Genomic DNA, 23,594 nt, shown 5'->3' with positions numbered 1-23,594 from the left:
CAATCGGAATGATATACTGCAGCCGATTTCGTTATTCCGTTTATTGTATATTTCGAATTTTATGCCGTATTTAGATTTATACGCTAACTCTGCAAAAACAGATGCCAGTCGGATCAGAATAGAAGCGACCCCCGCTGCGCTTCGGAACTGCGGGGTATCTTCGGATAGCGCGCGAGAAAAAAGTAAAGAGGGTGCAGACTTCGGTATTTCCGAAGGAGGTGCGAATGTATGTAGGTTATTTGAACGTGGGCGATATTAGTGCGTCATGTGACGTTGTGCGGCGCGTGGCGTCCGGCGGCTGCAGCGGCCGTAGATGGCAGGCGGCCGTGGGAGGCGCGTGGGCGGCGCCGCGCCCTTGTAAGGCGCGAGTTATTCCCGGAGTCCGGCGAGGGTATAAGTAGCGGCCGCCGGCACTGGCCGCTCAGTCGCTGCAGGACCCGACACCTACACCGCAATCATGTGCGACGACGACGTTGCTGCTCTGGTCGTGGACAATGGCTCCGGAATGTGCAAGGCGGGCTTCGCGGGCGACGACGCGCCGCGAGCCGTCTTCCCGTCCATCGTGGGCAGGCCCCGCCACCAGGGAGTCATGGTGGGCATGGGGCAGAAGGACAGCTACGTAGGAGACGAGGCCCAGTCCAAGAGAGGTATCCTCACCCTCAAGTACCCCATCGAGCACGGTATCATCACCAACTGGGACGACATGGAGAAGATCTGGCACCACACCTTCTACAACGAGCTGCGAGTCGCCCCAGAGGAACACCCCATCCTGCTCACCGAGGCCCCCCTCAACCCCAAGGCTAACCGCGAGAAGATGACGCAGATCATGTTCGAGACCTTCAACGCGCCCGCCATGTACGTCGCCATCCAGGCCGTGCTGTCCCTGTACGCCTCCGGTCGTACCACCGGTATCGTGCTCGACTCTGGAGACGGCGTTTCCCACACCGTCCCCATCTATGAAGGTTACGCTCTTCCCCACGCCATCCTGCGTCTGGACTTGGCCGGTCGCGATCTTACCGACTACCTGATGAAGATCCTGACGGAGCGCGGTTACAGCTTCACGACCACCGCCGAGCGGGAAATCGTCCGTGACATCAAGGAGAAGCTGTGCTACGTCGCCCTGGACTTCGAGCAGGAAATGGCGACCGCGGCCGCCTCCACGTCCCTGGAGAAGTCGTACGAGCTGCCTGACGGCCAGGTCATCACCATCGGCAACGAGCGCTTCCGCTGCCCCGAGGCCCTCTTCCAGCCTTCCTTCCTGGGTATGGAATCGTGCGGTATCCACGAGACCGTGTACAACTCCATCATGAAGTGCGACGTCGACATCCGTAAGGACCTGTACGCCAACAACGTACTGTCCGGCGGTACCACCATGTACCCCGGTATCGCTGACAGGATGCAGAAGGAGATCACCGCCCTGGCTCCGTCGACCATCAAGATCAAGATCATCGCTCCCCCTGAGAGGAAGTACTCCGTCTGGATCGGTGGTTCCATCCTCGCCTCGCTGTCCACCTTCCAGCAGATGTGGATCTCGAAACAGGAATACGACGAATCCGGCCCCGGCATCGTCCACCGCAAGTGCTTCTAAATTGCGACTCAGAGCAGCCAATTCGCCGCGGTTGTCCAGCAAACGGCTCCATCATCTCCCATCTACACATCATCATTTTTCTGTTTTGCGTTCTCATGTAAGGAAATCCGACTCAGTGGCCTTTGTTATGCACGCATTCAATTACTGCAAAACGAACGATATAGTTACTACTGATATTATTTTCATTCTACGAACACCTATCGTTATTGTCGGTCACATAATGTGTTAACATCTTATTTTAGAAATATACAAAGAGAATTGCTTTTTTTACGAGAGTTATTCGTTATTACTTTATTTATGTATGTGAGAGAAGAACTATTATTTCCAAAGTGCTCACATTGAGAACTTTATAATGTACATATCGATACATCATTGCACAAAAATATATTAAAGAAACTATCGATGACTGTTTGTTTTATTTGTGCCTTATATTCCCTTACATATCCTATATGACCTACATGGCAATTTATTGAAAACTGTGAGGAAAATTCCGAAATCAATCAATTTCTTTTATAAACCACCGATTCATTGTGTTTCAACTTATTTTACTTTGGACTATCGAATCGTCAATGGAGATAATATGAAAGAAGATAAGAAATTGTGCAATTTTTTATCGCTCTCCCCTGTAATTCCAAAGAAATAAACCTCACAACTTATCCCATCTCTAAAAGAATCTGGGTATCCTGTAATTTCGTGATCACATTGTGTTATTGCAAATCATGTTCCAAACTAAAGAGAATTAAGCAAAAAACAAAATCAAGTAAGTAGAGCAAGAGAATGCACGTAAACATGAACAAAATGATGTCGGGGAAATGTACCTGTGAGAGTATGAAGCGTATTAGCGATTTCACGATAAAATTAAAACATCCCATCCTCCCCAACCCTTACCTTTTCACCTATACCATCCATAGGGCTAATTAATTGGTCTTAAGAATTACTTTAATATAATTAAAGTTTAGCTTTCGTTTTTTAATATATTGGTTATAATATAATTAAAGTTTAGCTTTCGTTTTTTAATATATTGGTTATTGGAAATGATAAAACCAAAATTCATTTAAATCACTACCCTATCGCTTTCGCTGTAACGGCAAAGAAAAACGCATAATTCTCTTTGGTGTCGAATAATCAGTATCCTTTCTCATGCCATGAGCCCACTGGCGACATACCAACCTATTTATGTGATTCTGAAATGTCCATCGTCTGTCATTTGATTACATACGAAGAATCCAATGAACATAGAGAACGGGACGTATAAATCACTACCCACTAGGTAGAATCTCATTTTTACGGGTAGGAAAATTGTTCTCGTTCTGTTCATTACGATGTGTACAGTTAAGAGAGGCGTCATATAAATTAAGTGTAATTTGTTTAGTTATTTTGTGCTTTATACTTCTTATGAGACAAAATTGACATAAAAAATTCCGTGATGTATAATAGGTCGCGACTCCTTGACACGGTGAAAGTGAAAAATATTGGCGATACGAGAATAGAACTGAAAGCAGAGCTTTCCCTTGCCGCACGTGTATTCTGGTACGAAGCTGTTGGCAGCGAGTCAGCAGACAAGACTGTGCCAACAGCCTCGCAGGTCTTATTAACTCTCAGCCTCCCGCCGACGGATTTGTTCTTAAAGAGCAATTTTGCGTTCGTTTTATGAGGGTGGGAAGTAAATTTTATGACGTGAGACGCACACCTTGGAATTAATTAAAGTGGATTATTGTGTCCTCTTGTCAGGGGAATTCTCGAGTGATGTACCAAAATTTTACATTCAGACGAAACACTAAATGTGCTGCATACAGTTTTTTATATTATGTATTGGTTTGACGAGACGTTTAAAGATTTTTATTTCATCATATTTATGGGGACAGTCATCAGGGAGATGTAGGACTGTAGGTGAACGCGTCGAGCATCGAACAAATACAGTTGCTGACTGCACTCTGTGTATTGCATTTGTCTTTTAATTTGAACTTGTCACAGGTTTGACATAAAATTCAATTTGGATGTTGCTAAATTAAATTAAGACAATCGTCACTATTGATACCATCTTCATACCTATAGTACTATGAAAAGACAATGTATAGTTTAATGTTGTTACTAAAAATCAGAAAAAGTTTTTGACCGATTTACTTCACACTTTTACTCGATACTCTAATGAACGTTCGGACAGACATGGGCTATACATATTTTTAAAAACATGTGGTGTATAAATATACATGCGCTATCTAACAGGGAAAGATTTTTTAGAGAAATCTCGGAAAGTTCTTTGCCGATTTACTGCAAATTTATAGACGATACTCCAATAAACGTTCGGACTGACATAGCCTACATATTTAAAATATACACGGTATATTAATATATATCTGAAATCTATACATCGAAACCAAGACAAGTCGTAATTTAACTTTGTTATCAAAAATCTCTAAAAGTTCTTGAGCTATTTACTTCAAATTTTTAAACTATACTCCAATAAACGTTCAGACGGACATATGCTACATGTTTTTTAATACATATGGTATGTAAATGAACAGAAGAGAAACGTTGTTGGCAAAAGTCTGCAAAAGCTCTTGACCGATTTTCTTCAAATTTTTACATGATATACTAATAAACATTCAGACTGACATCAGCTATATACATATTTTAAAGACGAACAGGTGTTATGTTAAGACTGACTGAGAGAAATAAAATAGTGTGCTGTTGTCTCCTGTGCTGTGAAAATGTATACAATGTGCCGTTTAGTTTTCTTCCTTGCCGTCGGTTTTGCAGAAAACAGAAAGGTTTATTTACGGCTTATCCTATTGTGATTAGAGTACTACCACAGAATCTAAATCGTCCGAAACTTTGTAATCCTCCCCGTTTGCAGATTAAAACCATTAGAGACACTGTCGTTGAAGCTACTGTACTCAGAGAATCATCAGGTGGAGAGGTTGCTCCCATACTCCGTACATCAGTGATTCCAGCCGATTTGTCCATTCAGTTTCAGCGACTTCAATTCAGAATGGAGGTTTCGTTTGCAGTAACAATAAATGAGGCTCGAGATTAGATAGAGCGGTAAGTGGCCGGGGGGGGGGGGGGGAGGGTGGCGAGGTAAATGGACATACAAGCTTTGCACTTCACCGTACACGTAAAAATGTAGCTTGTTGTCCGTAAATATTCAGAAAGATTCATTACTGTCTGATGTTCAAATATTTGAAACATTAACAAACGTTAAATATCTAGCAATACGTGCTCAGATCTATTTAAAGTAGAAAGAATACATAAAATCAGTTTAGGGAAAATATATGACAGATTTATTACTGATCACTTGATGCCTCAGAATGTATGCTACAAACCGATCCCTTCTTTTAACCCACCAACCGATCCCTTCTTCTAGTCAGGTTGCCTCACAAATTTCTTTTCTCCACAATTATATTCAGTACCACTTCATTAGTTACGTGATCTGCCTATCTAATCCTCAGCAATATTCTGTAGCACCACATTTCAAAATCTTCTATTCTCTTCTTGTCTATACTGTTTCTCGTCCATATTTCACTTCCATACATGGCTACACTCCGTAAAAATACTTTTAGAAAATACTGCCTAAAAGTTTGATCTATATTCGATTCTCTTCTTCAGAAACAATTTTATTGCCATTGGCAGTCAAGACTATACATACACTCTACTTCGGCCATTATCCGTTGTATTGTTGCCCAAATAACAAAACTCATCAGCTACTTTAAGTGTCTCATTTCCTAATGTAATTCCCTCAGCGTAACGTCATTTAATTCGACTATATTCCATTACCCTTGTCTTGCTTTTGTTGAAGTCATCTTATATCCTCGTTTAAAGGGACTGTCCATTTCGATCAACTGCTCTTCCAAGTCCTGTCCTATCTCTGACTGAATTACAATGTCACCACCAAACCTTGTTTTTATTTCTTCTCCCTGAATTTTTAATTCCTACTACGGAAGTTTCTTTGGTTTCCTTTACTGCTTGCTCAATGTACAGACTGATAAACATCGAGGATACGCTACAACTCTACTCCCTTCTGAACAACTGCTTCCCTTTCGTGCCCCTCCACTCTTATAACCGCCGTCTCGTTTTTGTACAAGTTGTAAATAGCCTTACCCCCATACTTTCAGAATTTCGAAGAGAGTACTCCAGTCAACATTGTTGTTGTTGTTGTGGTCTTCAGTCCTGAGACTGGTTTGATGCAGCTCTCCATGCTACTCTATCCTGTGCAAGCTTTTTCATCTCCCAGTACCTACTGCAACCTACATCCTTCTGAATCTGCTTAGTGTATTCATCTCTTGATCTCCCTCTACGATTTTTACCCTCCACACTGCCCTCCAATACTAAATTGGTGATCCCTTGATGCCTCAGAACATGTCCTACCAACCGATCCCTTCTTCTGGTCAAGTTGTGCCACAAACTTCTCTTCTCCCCAATCCTATTCAATACTTCCTCATTAGTTATGTGATCTACCCATCTAATCTTCAGCATTCTTCTGTAGCACCACATTTCGAAAGCTTCTATTCTCTTCTTGTCCAAACTATTTATCGTCCATGTTTCACTTCCATACATGGCTACACTCCATACGAATACTTTCAGAAATGACTTCCTGACACTTAAATCAATACTGGATGTTAACAAATTTCTCTTCTTCAGAAACGCTTTCCTTGCCATTGCCAGCCTACATTTTATATCCTCTCTACTTCGACCATCATCAGTTATTTTGCTCCCCAAATAGCAAAACTCCTTTACTACTTTAAGTGCCTCATTTCCTAATCTAATTCCCTCAGCATCACCCGACTTAATTAGACTACATTCCATTATCCTTGTTTTGCTTTTGTTGATGTTCATCTTATATCCTCCTTTCAAGACACTGTCCATTCCATTCAACTGCTCTTCCAAGTCCTTTGCTGTCTCTGACAGAATTACAATGTCATCGGCGAACCTCAAAGTTTTTATTTCTTCTCCCTGAATTTTAATACCTACTCCGAATTTTTCTTTTGTTTCCTTTACTGCTTGCTCAATATACAGATTGAACAACATCGGGGAGAGGCTACAACCCTGTCTTACTCCCTTCCCAACCACTGCTTCCCTTTCATGTTCCTCGACTCTTATAACTGCCATCTGGTTTCTGTACAAATTGTAAATAGCCTTTCGCTCCCTGTATTTTACCCCTGCCACCTTTAGAATTTGAAAGAGAGTATTCCAGTCAACATTGTCAAAAGCTTTCTCTAAGTCTACAAATGCTAGAAACGTAGGTTTGCCTTTCCTTAATCTTTCTTCTAAGATAAGTCGTAAGGTCAGTATTGCCTCACGTGTTCCAGTGTTTCTACGGAATCCAAACTGATCTTCCCCGAGGTTGGCTTCTACTAGTTTTTCCATTCGTCTGTAAAGAATTCGTGTTAGTATTTTGCAACTGTGACTTATTAAGCTGATAGTTCGGTAATTTTCACATCTGTCAACACCTGCTTTCTTTGGGATTGGAATTATTATATTCTTCTTGAAGTCTGAGGGTATTTCGCCTGTTTCATACATCTTGCTCACCAGATGGTAGAGTTTTGTCAGGACTGGCTCTCCCACGGCCGTCAGTAGTTCCAATGGAATATTGTCTACTCCGGGGGCCTTGTTTCGACTCAGGTCTTTCAGTGCTCTGTCAAACTCTTCACGCAGTATCATATCTCCTATTTCATCTTCATCTACATCCTCTTCCATTTCCATAATATTGTCCTCAAGTACATCGCCCTTGTATAGACCCTCTATATACTCCTTCCACCTTTCTGCTTTCCCTTCTTTGCTAAGAACTGGGTTTCCATCTGAGCTCTTGATATTCATACAAGTCGTTCTCTTATCTCCAAAGGTCTCTTTAATTTTCCTGTAGGCGGTATCTATCTTACCCCTAGTGAGATAGGCCTCTACATCCTTACATTTGTCCTCTAGCCATTCCTGCTTAGCCATTTTGCACTTCCTGTCGATCTCATTTTTGATACGTTTGTATTCCTTTTTGCCTGTTTCACTTACTGCATTTTTATATTTTCTCCTTTCATCAATTAAATTCAATATTTCTTCTGTTACCCAACGATTTCTACTAGCCCTCGTCTTTTTACCTACTTGATCCTCTGCTGCCTTCACTACTTCATCCCTCAAAGCTACCCATTCTTCTTCTACTGTATTTATTTCCCCCATTCCTGTCAATTGCTCCCTTATGCTCTCCCTGAATCTCTGTACAATCTCTGGTTCTTTCAGTTTATCCAGGTCCCATCTCCTTAAATTCCCACCTTTTTGCAGTTTCTTCAGTTTTAATCTACAGGTCATAACCAATAGATTGTGGTCAGAGTCCATATCTGCCCCTGGAAATGTCTTACAATTTAAAACCTGGTTCCTAAATCTCTGTCTTACCATTATATAATCTATCTGATACCTTTTAGTATCTCCAGGGTTCTTCCATGTATACAACCTTCTTTCATGATTCTTAAACCAAGTGTTAGTTATGATTATGTTGTGCTCTGTGCAAAATTCTACCAGGCGGCTTCCTCTTTCATTTCTGTCCCCCAATCCATATTCACCTACTATATTTCCTTCTCTCCCTTTTCCTACACTCGAATTCCAGTCACCCATGACTATTAAATTTTCGTCTCCCTTCACAATCTGAATAATTTCTTTTATTTCATCATACATTTCTTCAATTTCTTCGTCATCTGCAGAGCTAGTTGGCATATAAACTTGTACTACTGTAGTAGGTGTGGGCTTCGTATCTATCTTGGCCACAATAATGCGTTCACTATGCTGTTTGTAGTAGCTTACCCGCATTCCTATTTTCCTATTCATTATTAAACCTACTCCTGCATTACCCCTATTTGATTTTGTGTTTATAACCCTGTAGTCACCTGACCAGAAGTCTTATTCCTCCTGCCACCGAACTTCACTAATTCCCACTATATCTAACTTCAACCTATCCATTTCCCTTTTTAAATTTTCTAACCTACCTGCCCGATTAAGGGATCTGATATTCCACGCTCCGATCCGTAGAACGCCAGTTTTCTTTCTCCTGATAACGACATCCTCTTGAGTAGTCCCCGCCCGGAGATCCGAATGGGGGACTATTTTACCTCCGGAATATTTTACCCAAGAGGACGCCATCATCATGTAATCATACAGTAAAGCTGCATGCCCTCGGGAAAAATTACGGCTGTAGTTTCCCCTTGCTTTCAGCCGTTCGCAGTACCAGCACAGCAAGGCCGTTTTGGTTATTGTTACAAGGCCAGATCAGTCAATCATCCAGACTGTTGCCCTTGCAACTACTGAAAAGGCTGCTGCCCCTCTTCAGGAACCACATGTTTGTCTGGCCTCTCAACAGATACCCCTCCGTTGTGGTTGCACCTACGGTACGGCTATCTGTATCGCTGAGGCACGCAAGCCTCCCACCAACGGCAAGGTCCATGGTTCATGGTCAACATTGTCAAAAGCATTTATCAAGTCTACAGATGCTATAAACGTAGATTATGTTCTAAATTTAGACGTAGGGTCAGTACTGCCTCGTGTGTTCCTACATTTCTCCGGAATTCAATCTGATCTCTCCCGAGATCAGATTCCATTATTCTGTAAGGAATTCGTGTTAGTATTTTTAAACATGACTTATTAAACTGATAGTTTGGTGATACTGAAACCTGTCAGCGCCTACATTCTTTGGAATTGGAATTATTATATTCTTCTTGAAGTCTGAGAGTGTTTCGCCTGTCCCATACATCTTGCACACCAGATGGAAGAATTTTGTCGTAGCTGTCTTTCCCAAGGCTATCAGTAGTTCTGACGGAATGTCGTCTGCTTCTGGGGTCTTGTCTCGACTTAGGTCTTTCACTTATCTATCAAATTCTTCTTGCAGTATCATGTCTCTCATATCACCTTCATCTACGTCCTCTTCCAATTCTATACTATAACAACCATTCGCTCGACGTAAGATCCGTACCCAAAGACTGGAAAGTTGCACAGGTCACACAAATATTCTAGAAAGTTAGTAAAAATAATCCACTTAATTACAGGCCATATCGTTAACGTCGATATCCTGCAGGATTTTGGACCATATATTGTGTTCGAACATTATGAATTATCTCGAAGAAAACGGTCTATTGACACACAGTCAACACGGATTTAGAAAACATCGTTCTTGTGAAACACAACTAGCTCTTTACTCGCATGAAGTGTTGAATGCTATTGACAAGGGATTTCAAATTGATTCTATATTTCTGGATTTCCAGATGGCTTTTGACAGTGTACCACAAAAGCGGCTTGTAGTGAAATTACGTGCTCACGGAATATCGTATCAGTTATGTGACTGGATTCGTGATTTCCTGTCAGAGAGAGTTCATAGTAATCGACGAAATGTCATCAAGTAAAACAGACGTGACTTCTGGGGTTCTCTTTGCTGTTCCTTATCTACAGGGTGGAGAAAAATTGTGTCACGAAATTTTAACCCAGGAAAGCTGATGCCAGTAGGAACCAATATTACTGTTGTTGTGTAGGTCGATAACGCAGCATTTTCTAACTACGGAAAGTTGGCGCCACGCGCTCCGATTGGCCGCGGGATTGCCCTGTTGCCGGATGCTCTGGACAACGCATGATCGCAAATACTTTGCCTGCCGGAGATTGCGCTCGGTGGTAGCGCGCCAACCTTCCACTCTGGGGGCGAATCCGTAGAGGTCCCGACATTTCTATTGTAGTTTTATGATAAGACGTACCGAGAATAAACCCGTCAGCAGCCGTTAGTTCGCGTACAGAAAGTCTTTTACAAACTGTGTCGGCCCTGAAAAGGGCCTTTTTTGTAGCTAGGACATTGTTTGCTTAAAGCAGGTGCTCGACCTGGCGATCCTCTGACGCGACACAAGCTTAGTAACGTCGACCGGTGTTTTGCCGAACTCTTTCAAAGATTCCTGGCATTGCCCTGATGTGATTGGCGGCATGTTGAATGCGATCCATTAATCCCTCTCCGTTTCTAGGTGGTTCGCGTCCGGGTGGGTGAATTAGAACCTTGAAGAACCCCACAGGAAAAAGTCCGGTGGCGTGAGGTCTGGTGATCGCTGGGGCCATGTCCTACGAGTACCTCTGCCAATTACCCTGCTGTCGAAGAGTTCATTTAAATATCCGCGCACAGCACGACTATTATATGCAGGCGCCCCATCATGCTACAACCACATGCGTAGACGTATGTCCAGGGGAACATCTTCCAGCAGGACGGGTAGAGTTTCTTGCAAAAAGTGAAAATAATTTGCCCCGGTAAGTCGAGGAGGTAGACAGACTGGTCTAGTCAGATGGTCACGCACAATGCCTGCCCAAATGTTGAGCGAGAATCGTTCCTTGTGTCCGTGGACGTACGTGACGTGAGGATTTGCCCTTGCCCAGTAATGAACGTTTCGAATCTTGTAAAGGCCATCCGGATGGAATGTGCACTCGTCGGTAAACGACACAACGGCAGGGAAGTCGGGATCTCGTGCAACATGTCGCAGAAACCACCAGCAAAACCCTAGCCTGTGTTCATAGTCCGCCACAGGATTTAAGCCTTGGACAGGGTGGAAACTAAAAGGATGCTGGCCGTCATCTCTCAAAACCTCCCAGACTAACCGATGAGTGACCCCCATGTCGTGTCCAACCGCTCGAGTACTTGTCGCAGGTGCTTCCTCGAAGCGTTCGAGAACAGTCTCTTCAAATGCAGCATCCCGTCGTGTTCGAGAACTTCCAGCATCACTATGGTAACCAACTAACGAGCGTGTTTCACCAAGTCGCCGGTGAATTGCTGTAAACATTTGCGGGTGTGAGTGTCGTCTTGCTGGGTACCGTTCCTCATACAACCGTGGAACTTCATGTGCAGTACCGTCGGCTAGTCCATAAACAAAAAACATATCTCGTTGTTCTTCAAACGAATAAAGTGACGCCATGCTTACTGTATGATTAAATCGCAGGTGATGTGTGTGTGCTCCGAAGCGAAGCGAAACTTGTGTGTGGATGCCTCTGGCGTGAGGTGGAGACAAACAGAAAGACCTATCCGACACGTGTGCGTATGTACAGGGTTATTACAAATGATAGAAGCGATTTCACAGCTCTACAATAGCTTTATTATTTGAGATATTTTCACAATGCTTTGCACACACATACAAAAGCTCAAAAAGTTTTTTTAGGCATTCACAAATGTTCGATACGTGCCCCTTTAGTGACATCAAGCCGATAATCAAGTTCCTCCCACACTCGGCGCAGCATGTCCCCATCAATGAGTTCGTAAACATCGTTGATGCGAGCTCGCAGTTCTGGCACGCTTCTTAGTAGAGGAGGTTTAAACACTGAATCTTTCACATAACCCCACAGAAAGAGATGGCATGGGGTTAAGTCGGGAGAGCGTGGAGGCCATGACATGAATTGCTGATCGTGATCTCCACCACGACCGATCCATCGGTTTTCCAATCTCCTGTTTAAGAAATGCCGAACATCATGATGGAAGTGCGGTGGAGCACCATCCTGTTGAAAGATGAAGTCGGCGCTGTCGGTCTCCAGTTCTGGTATGAGCCAATTTTCCGCGGGCTACGCGTGAAACTTGCCCGCACGCGTTCAACCGTTTCTTCGCTCACTGCAGGCCGACCCGTTGATTTCCCCTTACAGAGGCATCCAGAAGCTTTAAACTGCGGATGCCATCGCCGAATGGAGTTAGCAGTTGGTGGATCTTTGTTGAACTTCGTCCTGAAGTGTTGTTGCACTGTTATGACTGACTGATGTGAGTGCATTTCAAGCACGACATACGCTTTCTCGGCTCCTGTCGCCATTTTGTCTCACTGCGCTCTCGAGCGCTCTGACAGCAGAAACCTGAAGTGCGGCTTCAGCCGAACAAAACTTTATGAGTTTTTCTACGTATCTGTAGTGTGTCGTGACCATATGTCAATGAATGGAGCTACAGTGAATTTATGAAATCGCTTCAATCATTTGTAATAGCCCTGTATCACGTTGAGGCAGTGAAGGGGTTGGGGACGTTTGTATGTGTGAACCGACAACCATAGCACTGCCCGTCAACCCGACGAACGGCAACAGAGGAATCCCACGGCCAATCAGAGCAAGTTTCTGTAGTTTAAAAATGGTTTGTTGTCGACCTACACAACATTAGTAACTTTGGTTCCCATCGGCATCAGCTCTCCAGAGTTAAAATTTCATGACGCAATTTTTCTCCACCCTGTATATAAACGATTTGGGAGACAATCTGAGCAGATGTCTTAGGTTGTTTGCAGATGACGCTGTCATTTATCGACTAGTAAAGTCATCAGAAGATCAAAGAAAATTGCAAAACGATTTAGAAAAGATATCTGTATGGTGCAAAAATTGGCAATTGACCCTAAATAACGAAACGTGTGAGGTGATCCACATGAGTGCCAAAAGGAATCCATTAAACTTCGGTTACACGATAAATCAGTATAATCTAAAGGCCGTAAGTTCAACTAAATACCTAGGAACTACGGTTACGAACAACTTAAATTGAAAAGAAAACATAGAAAATGTGGGGAAGGCCTACCAAAGACTGCGTTTTATTGGTAGGACACTTAGAAAATGTAGCAGATCTATTAATGAGACTGCCTTCACTACATTTGTTCGCAGAATACTGCTGCGCGGTGTGGGTTTCTTACCAGCTAGGATTGGCGGAGTGCATCGAAAAAGTTCAAAGAGGGACAGTACGTTTTGTATTATCACGAAATAGGGGAGAGAGTGTAACTGAAATGATGCAGGACTTGGGGTGGATATCATTACAACAAAGGCGTTTTTCGTTGCGGCGGAATCATCTCACGAAATTTTAGTCACCAACTTTCTCCTCCGAATGCGAAAATATTTTGCTGACGCCGACCTACATAGGGAGAAACGATCACCATAACAAAATAAGGGAAATCAGAGCTCGCACGAAAATATACAGGTGTTCGATCTTTCCGCGCGCCCTACGAGATTGGAATATTAGAGAATTGTGAAGGTGTAGCGATGACCCTCTGCCAGGCACTTAAATGTGAGTTGCGGAGTATCCATGCAGATTTGGATGTAGATAGATGTATAATATTGCCTTCAAGTTCATCTGCTTTGTACAGACCTTCTGTATACCCCTTCCACCTTACAGCTTTCCCTTCTTTGCTCAGGACTGGTTTTCCATCTGAGCTTTTGGTATTTATACAGCTGGTTCTCTTTTCTCCAAAGACCTCTTCAATTTCCCTGTAGGTGGTATCTACCTTTCCCCTAATGATAAACGTTTCTTAATACTCACATTTGTTCTTTAGCCATTCCTGCTTAGCCATTTTGTACTGCGTATCAATCTCATTTTTTACACATTTGTATTCCACTGCGGGCTTTCAAAACAGAAAATGTGAGATGATGAGGTGACCGTGAACTACGTACCCTCCCACTCAGAGTTGAAATATTAAAAGTTTTGGCTGGTTTCGTTCTCTAGGGGCTGGGATACGTAGTTGCCGCATTACAGGCCAAATACTGCTGAGTCTACAGTATACGATAAGAATACACACATGAATCGAATGGTCGAAGGTTTCTATCACTCGGCAATTGCGAATTATAAATGTAACATATAAATGTATAAATGAAAGACTGCAATTAAATGAAGTCTGCAGGTACTGTCTTAAAGACTTTAAATGATGAGTACGATAGTAGAGGTACTTTTGAGAACGCGGTATATTTCTGCAAAACACTTATTGGTATCGATGGTCCAGCAATTAAATAAAATATAAGTTGAATAACGGGGAAACAATAGATTCCTACAGCACATAATTAGTTATGAACAACAAGACAGCTCGCGAGATATTCGCTTCTAAACGCACACTACTTCTTCACTGTAGACTCCTCAGAAGTCTCACAAGTTCACGAGTTCGCACCCGGAAGTATTTCCATCTCTCGCGACCACGCGCAAACCGCTCCACACTCTGCAAGTCTCTGCCGTGACTGAGCGTCCGCCGCCGCCGCGCCGTCGCGTCCAGCACTTCCTGTGTCGTGTGGCGCACCCTTTCTCGCGCCGCCCTCTTCCAAATTACCGTGTCCTCTCTCCCGAACTCGCTTCCATCCAGTCTCCCCATTCACGAGCGCTGTGGTTGGCTATAGCGCTCCCTCTATGTCTCCAAGCAAATGTACACTCACAAACGTATTGAAACACATTCGAAATACCGGATTTACACTTAAATAACTTGAAATTAAGTAAATATTCCTACGGCTGGACCATAAACACGCTCTAACACACACCATTAAATACAGGGCTATTACAAATGATTGAAGCGATTTCATAAATTCACTGTAGCTCCATTCATTGACATATGGTCACGACACACTACAGATACGTAGAAAAACTCATAAAGTTTTGTTCGGCTGAAGCCGCACTTTAGGTTTCTGCCGCCAGAGCGCTCGAGAGCGCAGTGAGACAAAATGGCGACAGGAGCCGAGAAAGCGTGCTTGAAATGCACTCACATCATTCAGTCATAACAGTGCAACGACACTTCAGGACGAAGTTCAACAAAGATCCACCAACTGCTAACTCCATTCGGCGATGGTATGCGCAGTTTAAAGCTTCTGGATGCCTCTGTAAGGGGAAATCAACGGGTCGGCCTGCAGTGAGCGAAGAAACGGTTGAACGCGTGCGGGCAAGTTTCACGCGTAGCTCGCGGAAGTCGACGAATAAAGCAAGCAGGGAGCTAAACGTACCACAGCCGACGGTTTGGAAAATCTTACGGAAAAGGCTAAAGCAGAAGCCTTACCGTTTACAATTGCTACAAGCCCTGACACCCGATGACAAAGTCAAACGCTTTGAATTTTCGGCGCGGTTGCAACAGCTCATGGAAGAGGATGCGTTCAGTGCGAAACTTGTTTTCAGTGATGAAGCAACATTTTTTCTTAATGGTGAAGTGAACAGACACAATGTGCGAATCTGGGCAGTAGAGAATCCTCACGCATTCGTGCAGCAAATTCGCAATTCACCAAAAATTAACGCGTTTTGTGCAATCTCATGGTTTAAAGTTTACGGCCCTTTTTCTTCTGCGAAAAAAACGTTACAGGACACGTGTATCTGGACATGCTGGAAAATTGGCTCATGCCACAACTGGAGACCGACAGCGCCGACTTCACCTTTCAACAGGATGGTGCTCCACCGCGCTTCCATCATGATGTTCGGCATTTCTTAAACAGGAGATTGGAAAACCGATGGATCGGTCATGGTGGAGATCATGATCAGCAATTCATGTCATGGCCTCCACGCTCTCCCGACTTAACACCATGCGATTTCTTTCTGTCGGGTTATGTGAAAGGTTCAGTGTTTAAACCTCCTCTACCAAGAAACGTGCCAGAACTGCGAGCTCGCATCAGCGATGCTTTCGAACTCATTGATGCGGACATGCTGCGCCGAGTGTGGGAGGAACTTGATTATCTGCTTGATGTCTGCCGAATCACTAAAGGGGCACATATTGAACATTTGTGAATGCCTAAAAAAACTTTTTGAGTTTTTGTATGTGTGTGCAAAGCATTGTGAAAATATCTCAAATAATAAAGCTATTGTAGAGCTGTGAAATCGCTTCAATCATTTGTAATAACCCTGTACATAAACAAATTAAATAAACATAGATCAAAGGAATAGAGCAAAAGGTAGGTCAGTAGTCTAATGTCTCTGTGCTTTCTAAAACACGGTAAATATTTAAACAATTTCTTCATGACTAGTATATATCGGCTATAAACAAGGACATAGATGAATAAATATATTTACAAGCATGCTGCTACCGTTTTTTCGTGTCACTGAGGAGTACTTATGGCCTGACGCGATCGATAGTAATCGGCCACTTTGACCTCCAATAATTCAAGTACTATTTAAGTTACATGCCTGTAATTTATACCAATTTAGGTTTACACTAATAGCTTTATAAGGACACGTAGATCGTCGAAATCGGGAGGACCGTTTAGATTTTGGAAATTCGTTGCTGGGTGTTACTTGTATAATTTACCGTCAGATACTAAAATCTGATTACACCAACAGAATCTTCGTGCAAATAATAGTAATATACATGTTTCTTTTTGAGGTATCACGATTCATCTGGCTACTATTAATTTCTATACGAACTGTGAAATGTCTGCCATTAAGGTTTCACACAGTCCGCCATCTTTGGCCCTCCCGGCATACAAGTCTCTTTCATTGACAAAGCGTCACCATGGAATTCTCAGCCGCACCACGCCTGGACCCCGGCTAACGTTTGGCCCCACGTGGTCCAGCTGTTATCGGTATCACGAGGTCGCTAACGAGCCGCGGCTTTGACGAGCGTCCTGCTCGGCCGCCTCGACTTCGACCGTAGAACATTTCCAGGGCGCCACAACTCGCCCGTTACCTCACACCCCTTGGCCTGCTACATTTTTTGCAATTTAAGGATACAGAGCTGAAATTTTGTATACTGTCTTAAAACATACTTAACTATAAGGTAGACTACCCTTGTGACTTAACTTTGAAAATAAAGTGCTTTTTTGAAGAAAAACCTTGACTTCATTTCCAGAATTTTTGATAATCATACTTAAAAATTTTTTGTACCACAGTTTATGACGGCACCATCTTTTCAGTAGCGTGCTTTCGGGATAATAGTGTAAATAAAATACAGGAAGAAATAAACCTTCTACTTTGTATTTTGAGTAATGCATACCTATGATGTACATAAATAATTAGCATGGTTTATTTCACTTGCACAAAAAAATACGATTAAATAAAGTGTGAGAGCTAAAGCTGTGGTTCATACATAAAATGTTCCCAAAAGATGTCTTAAAAGATGGGAATCATTATATGGGCTTACAAATTTTATTCTTTGAATTATACTATTTAGAAAACTGAAAATTTTTTCAAGGTTTCCCCTGGTATTCATGGACCAGTCCCCTGAAATGTACAAACATAAAAGAATCTATACAACTATTGTTGTTATTTTGCGTATATATAACGTTTATCATCATGATCAAAGGCAAGAGTTTTCTGTAATTATTGATAAATGCGAAAGTTGTTTACGAATGCCACTAACATGTTTTACGAGTACATAAATTCAATGAAGCACTGAAGTGATGTTTAATATATTTTGTTTTTTATGTTTTTCAATTTTGCATTTTTTGAGGAAATTATGTTTTCTAGCGTTTTATGAAAAATTGTGTTTTTTTAATGTTTACTGCAACATCCTTCTATTTAATGTTACAAATCAACAATTCTCGAATAAAGCCTGAACTAAACATTGGCAGTTTCAGGTTTGCTATAAGTGCTGTTGATTTTTAATTAAAAGACAGGAAGATTAATATATAGAACAAAATGTGTTTCGTAGGTTACGCGACCCTTTATACAGTGACGGACAAAATCGCAACACCAGAAAATAATTAATGTGAAGTAAAGTAATGAAATTTCGGAAGTACATTTGTCTAGGTAACATATTTAAGTGATTAACATTGCAAGATTACAGTTTAATATAAGCGTGAGGTAAGCCATTGCAAATGTGAAATGCTAATACATTAATAGCCGGTGTAACCTCCAGAATGTTGAATGTAAGCATGGCAGTTTGTGGGACGTAGCTCCATGCCTGTTGCTCTTGGTCGGTTACTACAGGGACGGTTAATGGCGGTTGTGGATTATGCTGAAGTTGTCGTCGGACGATGTCCAATATGTACTCCATTGAAGGCAGATCTGGTGTCTAAGGCAACATGTCGACACTCCGTACAGCGTCTTGCGTTAGAACAGCTATATCGGTTCGCTGCAGAATACTTGAACATATTGTCAAATACAATAAACTTTGTTGAGACTGAGAAACTTACGTCCACGAATCAGCACGGTTTTAGAAAGCATCGCTCCAGAGAAATTCAGCTTGCCCTTTTGTCCCATGATATACTGCGAACTATATCTGAACGGCATGCAGAACTATGGCTCAAGTTCAAAAGTATAGTTGACCATGCACTGAATAGATATGGATCCAGTAGAACAGTTCATGATGGGAGCGATCCTCCATGGTATACAGTCAATGTAAAGAAACTTCTAAAGAAACAGAGAGTACTGCGTAATAGATATCAAACGGATAGAGAGATGCTGAATGAAACGCGTTCGACAGTCAAGAGAGCAGTGTAAAGCGAAACAAGCGCTGTATCTTCTGTGAGGCACAGAGGCGAGCGAGTGTGCCGGGACTTCCCTCAGTTCACTGCTAATAGCGCCACGTCACCTTAACGCGCCCGCGCGTAGCGCACAAGTATTGCACCATAATTAAGTATGAAACTAAAAGTCAAAATTGTATATTCAAACTTTGTCAACATATACTTTAATATAATAACACTTTAAATGTCAAGTCTTAATAATAAAATACAGTTCTAAGAAAAAAACAAGTGGGGCTAAATAATCAAGCTAGAAAGCCAGAATTTGGTCATAATTGGCCTATGGAGGTCATAAATAAGTGGTGTAAGTTTCAGCGTAATAGAATAAAAATTACAGTCGAAATCCACGTTTTTAAGAAAAATTGAAGGCGCTAAATATTAGACTAAGAAAAGTAAAAATTTCTATGATGCTTCAGGTCAACCTAAAAATAATAATTAAAAGACCACATTAAGCTACCTCTTATAGCTTTTGAGTAATTTAACGAAAACCAAATTTGTAACTAAAATATACCCATTAAATACCTGTAATTGTAATGATAGAAAATTTTAGGTTACAGCCCATGATAAAACCTACTAAATAATAGAGCTATAACAAATTTTAGAATTGTAGTATTAATAACAGCCAATACAAGTTCTACTAAAGTTATAGTTCAGAGGTAACGATCTACCGTTAGTTTCACTATAAAAATTCGAGAAGGCAAAGTTGTTAATAAAGCAAGCTGAAACTTATGCTATGATTTCAAACAACTTACCTGAATGCAGATAAAATTTAAGACGATTCTAAATTAATTATAACTTTGTTATTGAAGATTATGTGTCCGAGAAAGCGGTCGTCCAGAAACTACTGCCGTGTGCTTAAGGCAGATGACAGCAGATGTTCCCTTGGCCGTCCGCTGCGGCACATATCAAAAAAAGTTTTGTATCACCCTGGTTCCCAGAGGACTGTGGGTATTTTATCACGGACACAGTCCCTTTGCCTGTCCAGAGATGTCACTAAACCCACCCAAAGATGTAAACAACCATGCATCAGCAGCGCCCATTAGACGCAGGGGCTCCGACAGCTGATCAGTTCCAGTCATTCCAACAGGAAGGAGGTACACGGCTCGTGTTGTCTGTAGTTCATCCATGCCTCGACGGTCAATACCGCGGTTCCATCGCGTCCGTATTGTTACTTTGTGCCAGGAAGGGAAGTGTTCAGGCGCCTCGGAGTGAACCAAACCGATGTTGTTCGGACATGGAGGAGATACAGAGAGACAGGAACTGTCGATCACATGCCTCTCTCAGGCCGCCCAAGGGCTACTAATGCAGTGGATGACCGCTACCTACGGATTATGGCTCGGAGCAACACTGAGAACAACGCCACCATGTTGAATAATGCTTTTCGTGCAGCCACAGGAGGTCATGTTACGACTCAAACTGTCGCAATAGGCTGCATGAAGCGCAACTTCACTCCCAACGTCGATAGCGAGGTGCATCTTTGGAACTACGACACCATGCAGCGCGATACAGATGGGCCCAACAACATGTCGAATGGACCGTTCAGGATTGGCATCACGTTCTCTTCACCGATGAGTGTTGCATATGCCTTCAACCAGACAATCGTCGGAGACGTGTTTGGAGGCAACCCGGTCAGGCTGAACGCCTTAGACACGCTGTCCAGCGAGTGCAGCAAGGTGGAAGTTCCCTGCTGTTTTGGGGTGGCATTATGTGGGGCCGACTTACGCCGCTGGTGTTCATGTAAGGCGCTGTAATGGCTATAGGATACGTGAATGCCATCCTCCGTCCGATAGTGCAAACATATCTGCAGCATATTGGCGAGGCATTCGTTTTCATGGACGACAATTCGCACCCCCATCGTGCCCATCTTGTGAATGACTTCCTTCAGGATAACGACATCGCTCGACTAGAGTGGCCAACATGTTCTCCAGACATAATGGCTGTAGGATACGTGAATGCCATCCTCCGTCCGATAGTGCAAACATATCTGCAGCATATTGGCGAGGCATTCGTTTTCATGGACGACAATTCGCACCCCCATCGTGCCCATCTTGTGAATGACTTCTTTCAGGATAACGACATCGCTCGACTAGAGTGGCCAACATGTTCTCCAGACATCAACCCTTCCGAACATGTCTGGGATAGATTGAGAAGGGCTGTTTATGGACGACGTGGCCCACCAACCACTCTGAGGGATCTACGCCGAATCGCCGTTGAGGAGTGGGACAATCTGTAGCAACAGTGCCTTGATGAACTTGTGGATAGTATGCCACGACGAATACAGGCATGCATTAATGCAAGAGTACGTACTACTGGGTTTTAGACATACCGGTGTGTACAGCAATCTGGACCACCGCCTCTGAAGGTCTCGCTGTATGGTGGTACAACATGCAATGTGTGGTTTTCATGACAAATAAGAAGGGCGGAAATGGTGTTTATGTTGATCTCTATTCCAATTTTCTGTACTGGTTCCGGAAATCTCTGAACCGATGTGATACAAAACGTTTTTTGATGTGTGTGTAAATACAACCCAAGAGGCAGAAAGAAGGTTCACTTCACAATAAGCCACTGTAGGATCCGCGTCTATTAAACGTCGGACTTCGCTCTGCCTCTGAAGACGTCGGAGACGGGCTGTGACAAAACGCGTATTTTCTGTAATAACTGACAGTGAACCCTCGAGGACTGTCCTGGATCGCTTGGATTTCTCTAAAGTAACAGTTAGTGTGCAGTCCGTGATAATCACAGATCTGCGTGGCAAGTGGTGACTAATATTTCCAGTTTTGTGGCGAGCATTTATCTGGATCATTTGTTTGAGTATTAGTAGTCAAGGCGAAAGACAATTTGGTAGGAACGTACCGTAGATGTCGCCTCTGAACTGCTAGTTGTGCTGTTTAGAATAGAGAGATTTACTGTCAATTGAACATAATGATTTTCAAAGTGTTACGCGAGAGATACTTTACTAAATATATGTATGAACTAGAACTTTGTACCTTCATTTATAATCATAGTCCTGATCCCGACAAGTAGAAAGAGAATATAAATATTTCTTTCGGTGGTCTGGACCAGACTGGAAACTATGGTCAGTATGTTCTCCATCGCTTTCTGGCTGACCATAAAAGTAGTTGCCAGGCTCGCGTGAGGAAGACGGCAAAGCAACATATAAAATTATAGCCCGCCGCTCCACAAGTGCATGAAGCCGTCAATGACTACCTAAAGGGAATATTGTTAAATGATCTTCCACAAATCTGAAAGAAATTCTGGTCATATGTAAAGACTATTAGTGGAACACCAGTCACTCATGAACGAGACAGGAACTGGAATTCTGAGTAGCAAAACGAAAGTAGAAATGCTTAATTTTGTTTTCAAAAGTTCCTTTATAAAAGAAAATCCAGGATTACTGCCTCAGGTTAATTCTCGTACCAATAGAAAGATGAGTGAAATAGATATTAATGTCAGAGGCGTCGATAAACAGGTGGAATCGTTAAAACTGAACAAAGCTCCAGGGCATGATGGAATCCCGTCAGATTCTGCACTCTATTTTCGGCTGAGTTAGTCCCTCTGTACTCAGTAGCTGGAAAAAAGCACAGGTCACACCTGTCTACAAGAAAGGTAGCAGAAGTGATCCACAAAACTACGGCCCTTTATCCTTGATCTATTTCTTATAGAATTTTAGAACTTATTCTAAGCTCAAACATTATGAGGTATCTCGAACAGAATAACGTCCTATATGCCAAACAGCATGGATTTCAAAAACATAGATCATTTGAAACCCAACTCATACTTTTCTCACATGACATTCTGAATGCCATAGGTCAAGGCAGGCAGGTGGATACAGTATTTCTCAATTTCTGTAAAGCATTTGACTCAGTATCATATCTACGCTTGTTATCAAAAGTATCAGACAAAATATGTACTGGATTGAGGATTTCTCATTAGGGACGACACAGTATGTTATCTCGGATGGAGAATCATCGACAGGTGTAGAAGTAGCTTTGGGTGTAACATAGAGAAATGTGTTGGGTATTAAAGTTTTACATTAACGATCTTGCGGACAATACTAGTAGTAACTTACGTGCCGAGTAGAACTGTGAGGGACGGGAAAAACCCACCGTGGCTCAACAACAAAGTTTGGAAACTACTGCGAAAGCAAAGAGAGCTTCACTGCAAGTTTAAACGCAGCCAAAACCTCTCAGACAAACAGAAGCTAAACGATGTCAAAGTTAGCGTAAGGAGGGCTATGTGTGAAGCGTTCAGTGAATTCGAAAGTAAAATTCTATGTACCGACTTGACAGAAAATCCTAGGAAGTTCTGGTCTTACGTTAAATCAGTAAGTGGCTCGAAACAGCATATCCAGACACTCCGGGATGGTGATGGCATTGAAACAAAGGATGACACGCGTAAAGCTGAAATACTAAACACCTTTTTCCATAGCTGTTTCATAGAGGAAGATCGCACTGCAGTTCCTTCTCTAAATCCTCGCACAAACGAAAAAATGGCTGACATCGAAATAAGTGTCCAAGGAATAGAAAAGCAACTGGAATCACTCAACAGAGGAAAGTCCACTGGACCTGACGGGATACCAATTCGATTCTACACAGAGTACACGAAAGAACTTGCCCCCCTTCTAACAGCCGTGTACCGCAAGTCTCTAGAGGAACGGAAGGTTCCAAATGATTGGAAAAGAGCACAGGTAGTCCCAGTCTTCAAGAAGGGTCGTCGAGCAGATGTTCAAAACTATAGACCTATATCTCTGACGTCGATCTGTTGTAGAATTTTATAACATGTTTTTTGCTCGAGTATCATGTCGTTTTTGGAAACCCAGTATCTACTATGTAGGAATCAACATGGATTCCGGAAACAGCGATCTCGTGAGACCCAA

The 23,594-nt window shown here is 42.6% G+C and overlaps 2 protein-coding genes across 2 annotated transcripts in view; one reads left to right on the top strand and one right to left on the bottom strand.

Annotated features, from left to right (window-relative positions):
- LOC124722244 (F-box protein At5g06550) overlaps positions 1-23,594 on the bottom strand; it is a 610,244-nt gene that overhangs the window by 66,593 nt on the left and 520,057 nt on the right. The window lies entirely within an intron of this gene.
- LOC124721386 (actin, muscle) lies at positions 417-1,994 on the top strand. The gene has a single exon (XM_047246322.1). It carries the CDS (start codon positions 458-460, stop codon positions 1,586-1,588), a length of 1,131 nt encoding a protein of 376 aa, XP_047102278.1. The 5' UTR covers positions 417-457; the 3' UTR covers positions 1,589-1,994.

Source organism: Schistocerca piceifrons, chromosome X, assembly GCF_021461385.2.
Source record: "Schistocerca piceifrons isolate TAMUIC-IGC-003096 chromosome X, iqSchPice1.1, whole genome shotgun sequence".
NCBI classification, from domain to species: domain Eukaryota; kingdom Metazoa; phylum Arthropoda; class Insecta; order Orthoptera; family Acrididae; genus Schistocerca; species Schistocerca piceifrons.
This window is presented reverse-complemented; position numbering and strand designations above follow the sequence as displayed.

Excerpts from the sequence above, each read along its gene's own strand:
- LOC124721386 (XM_047246322.1), top strand. The coding sequence starts at position 458 with ATGTGCGACGACGACGTTGCTGCTCTGGTCGTGGACAATGGCTCCGGA.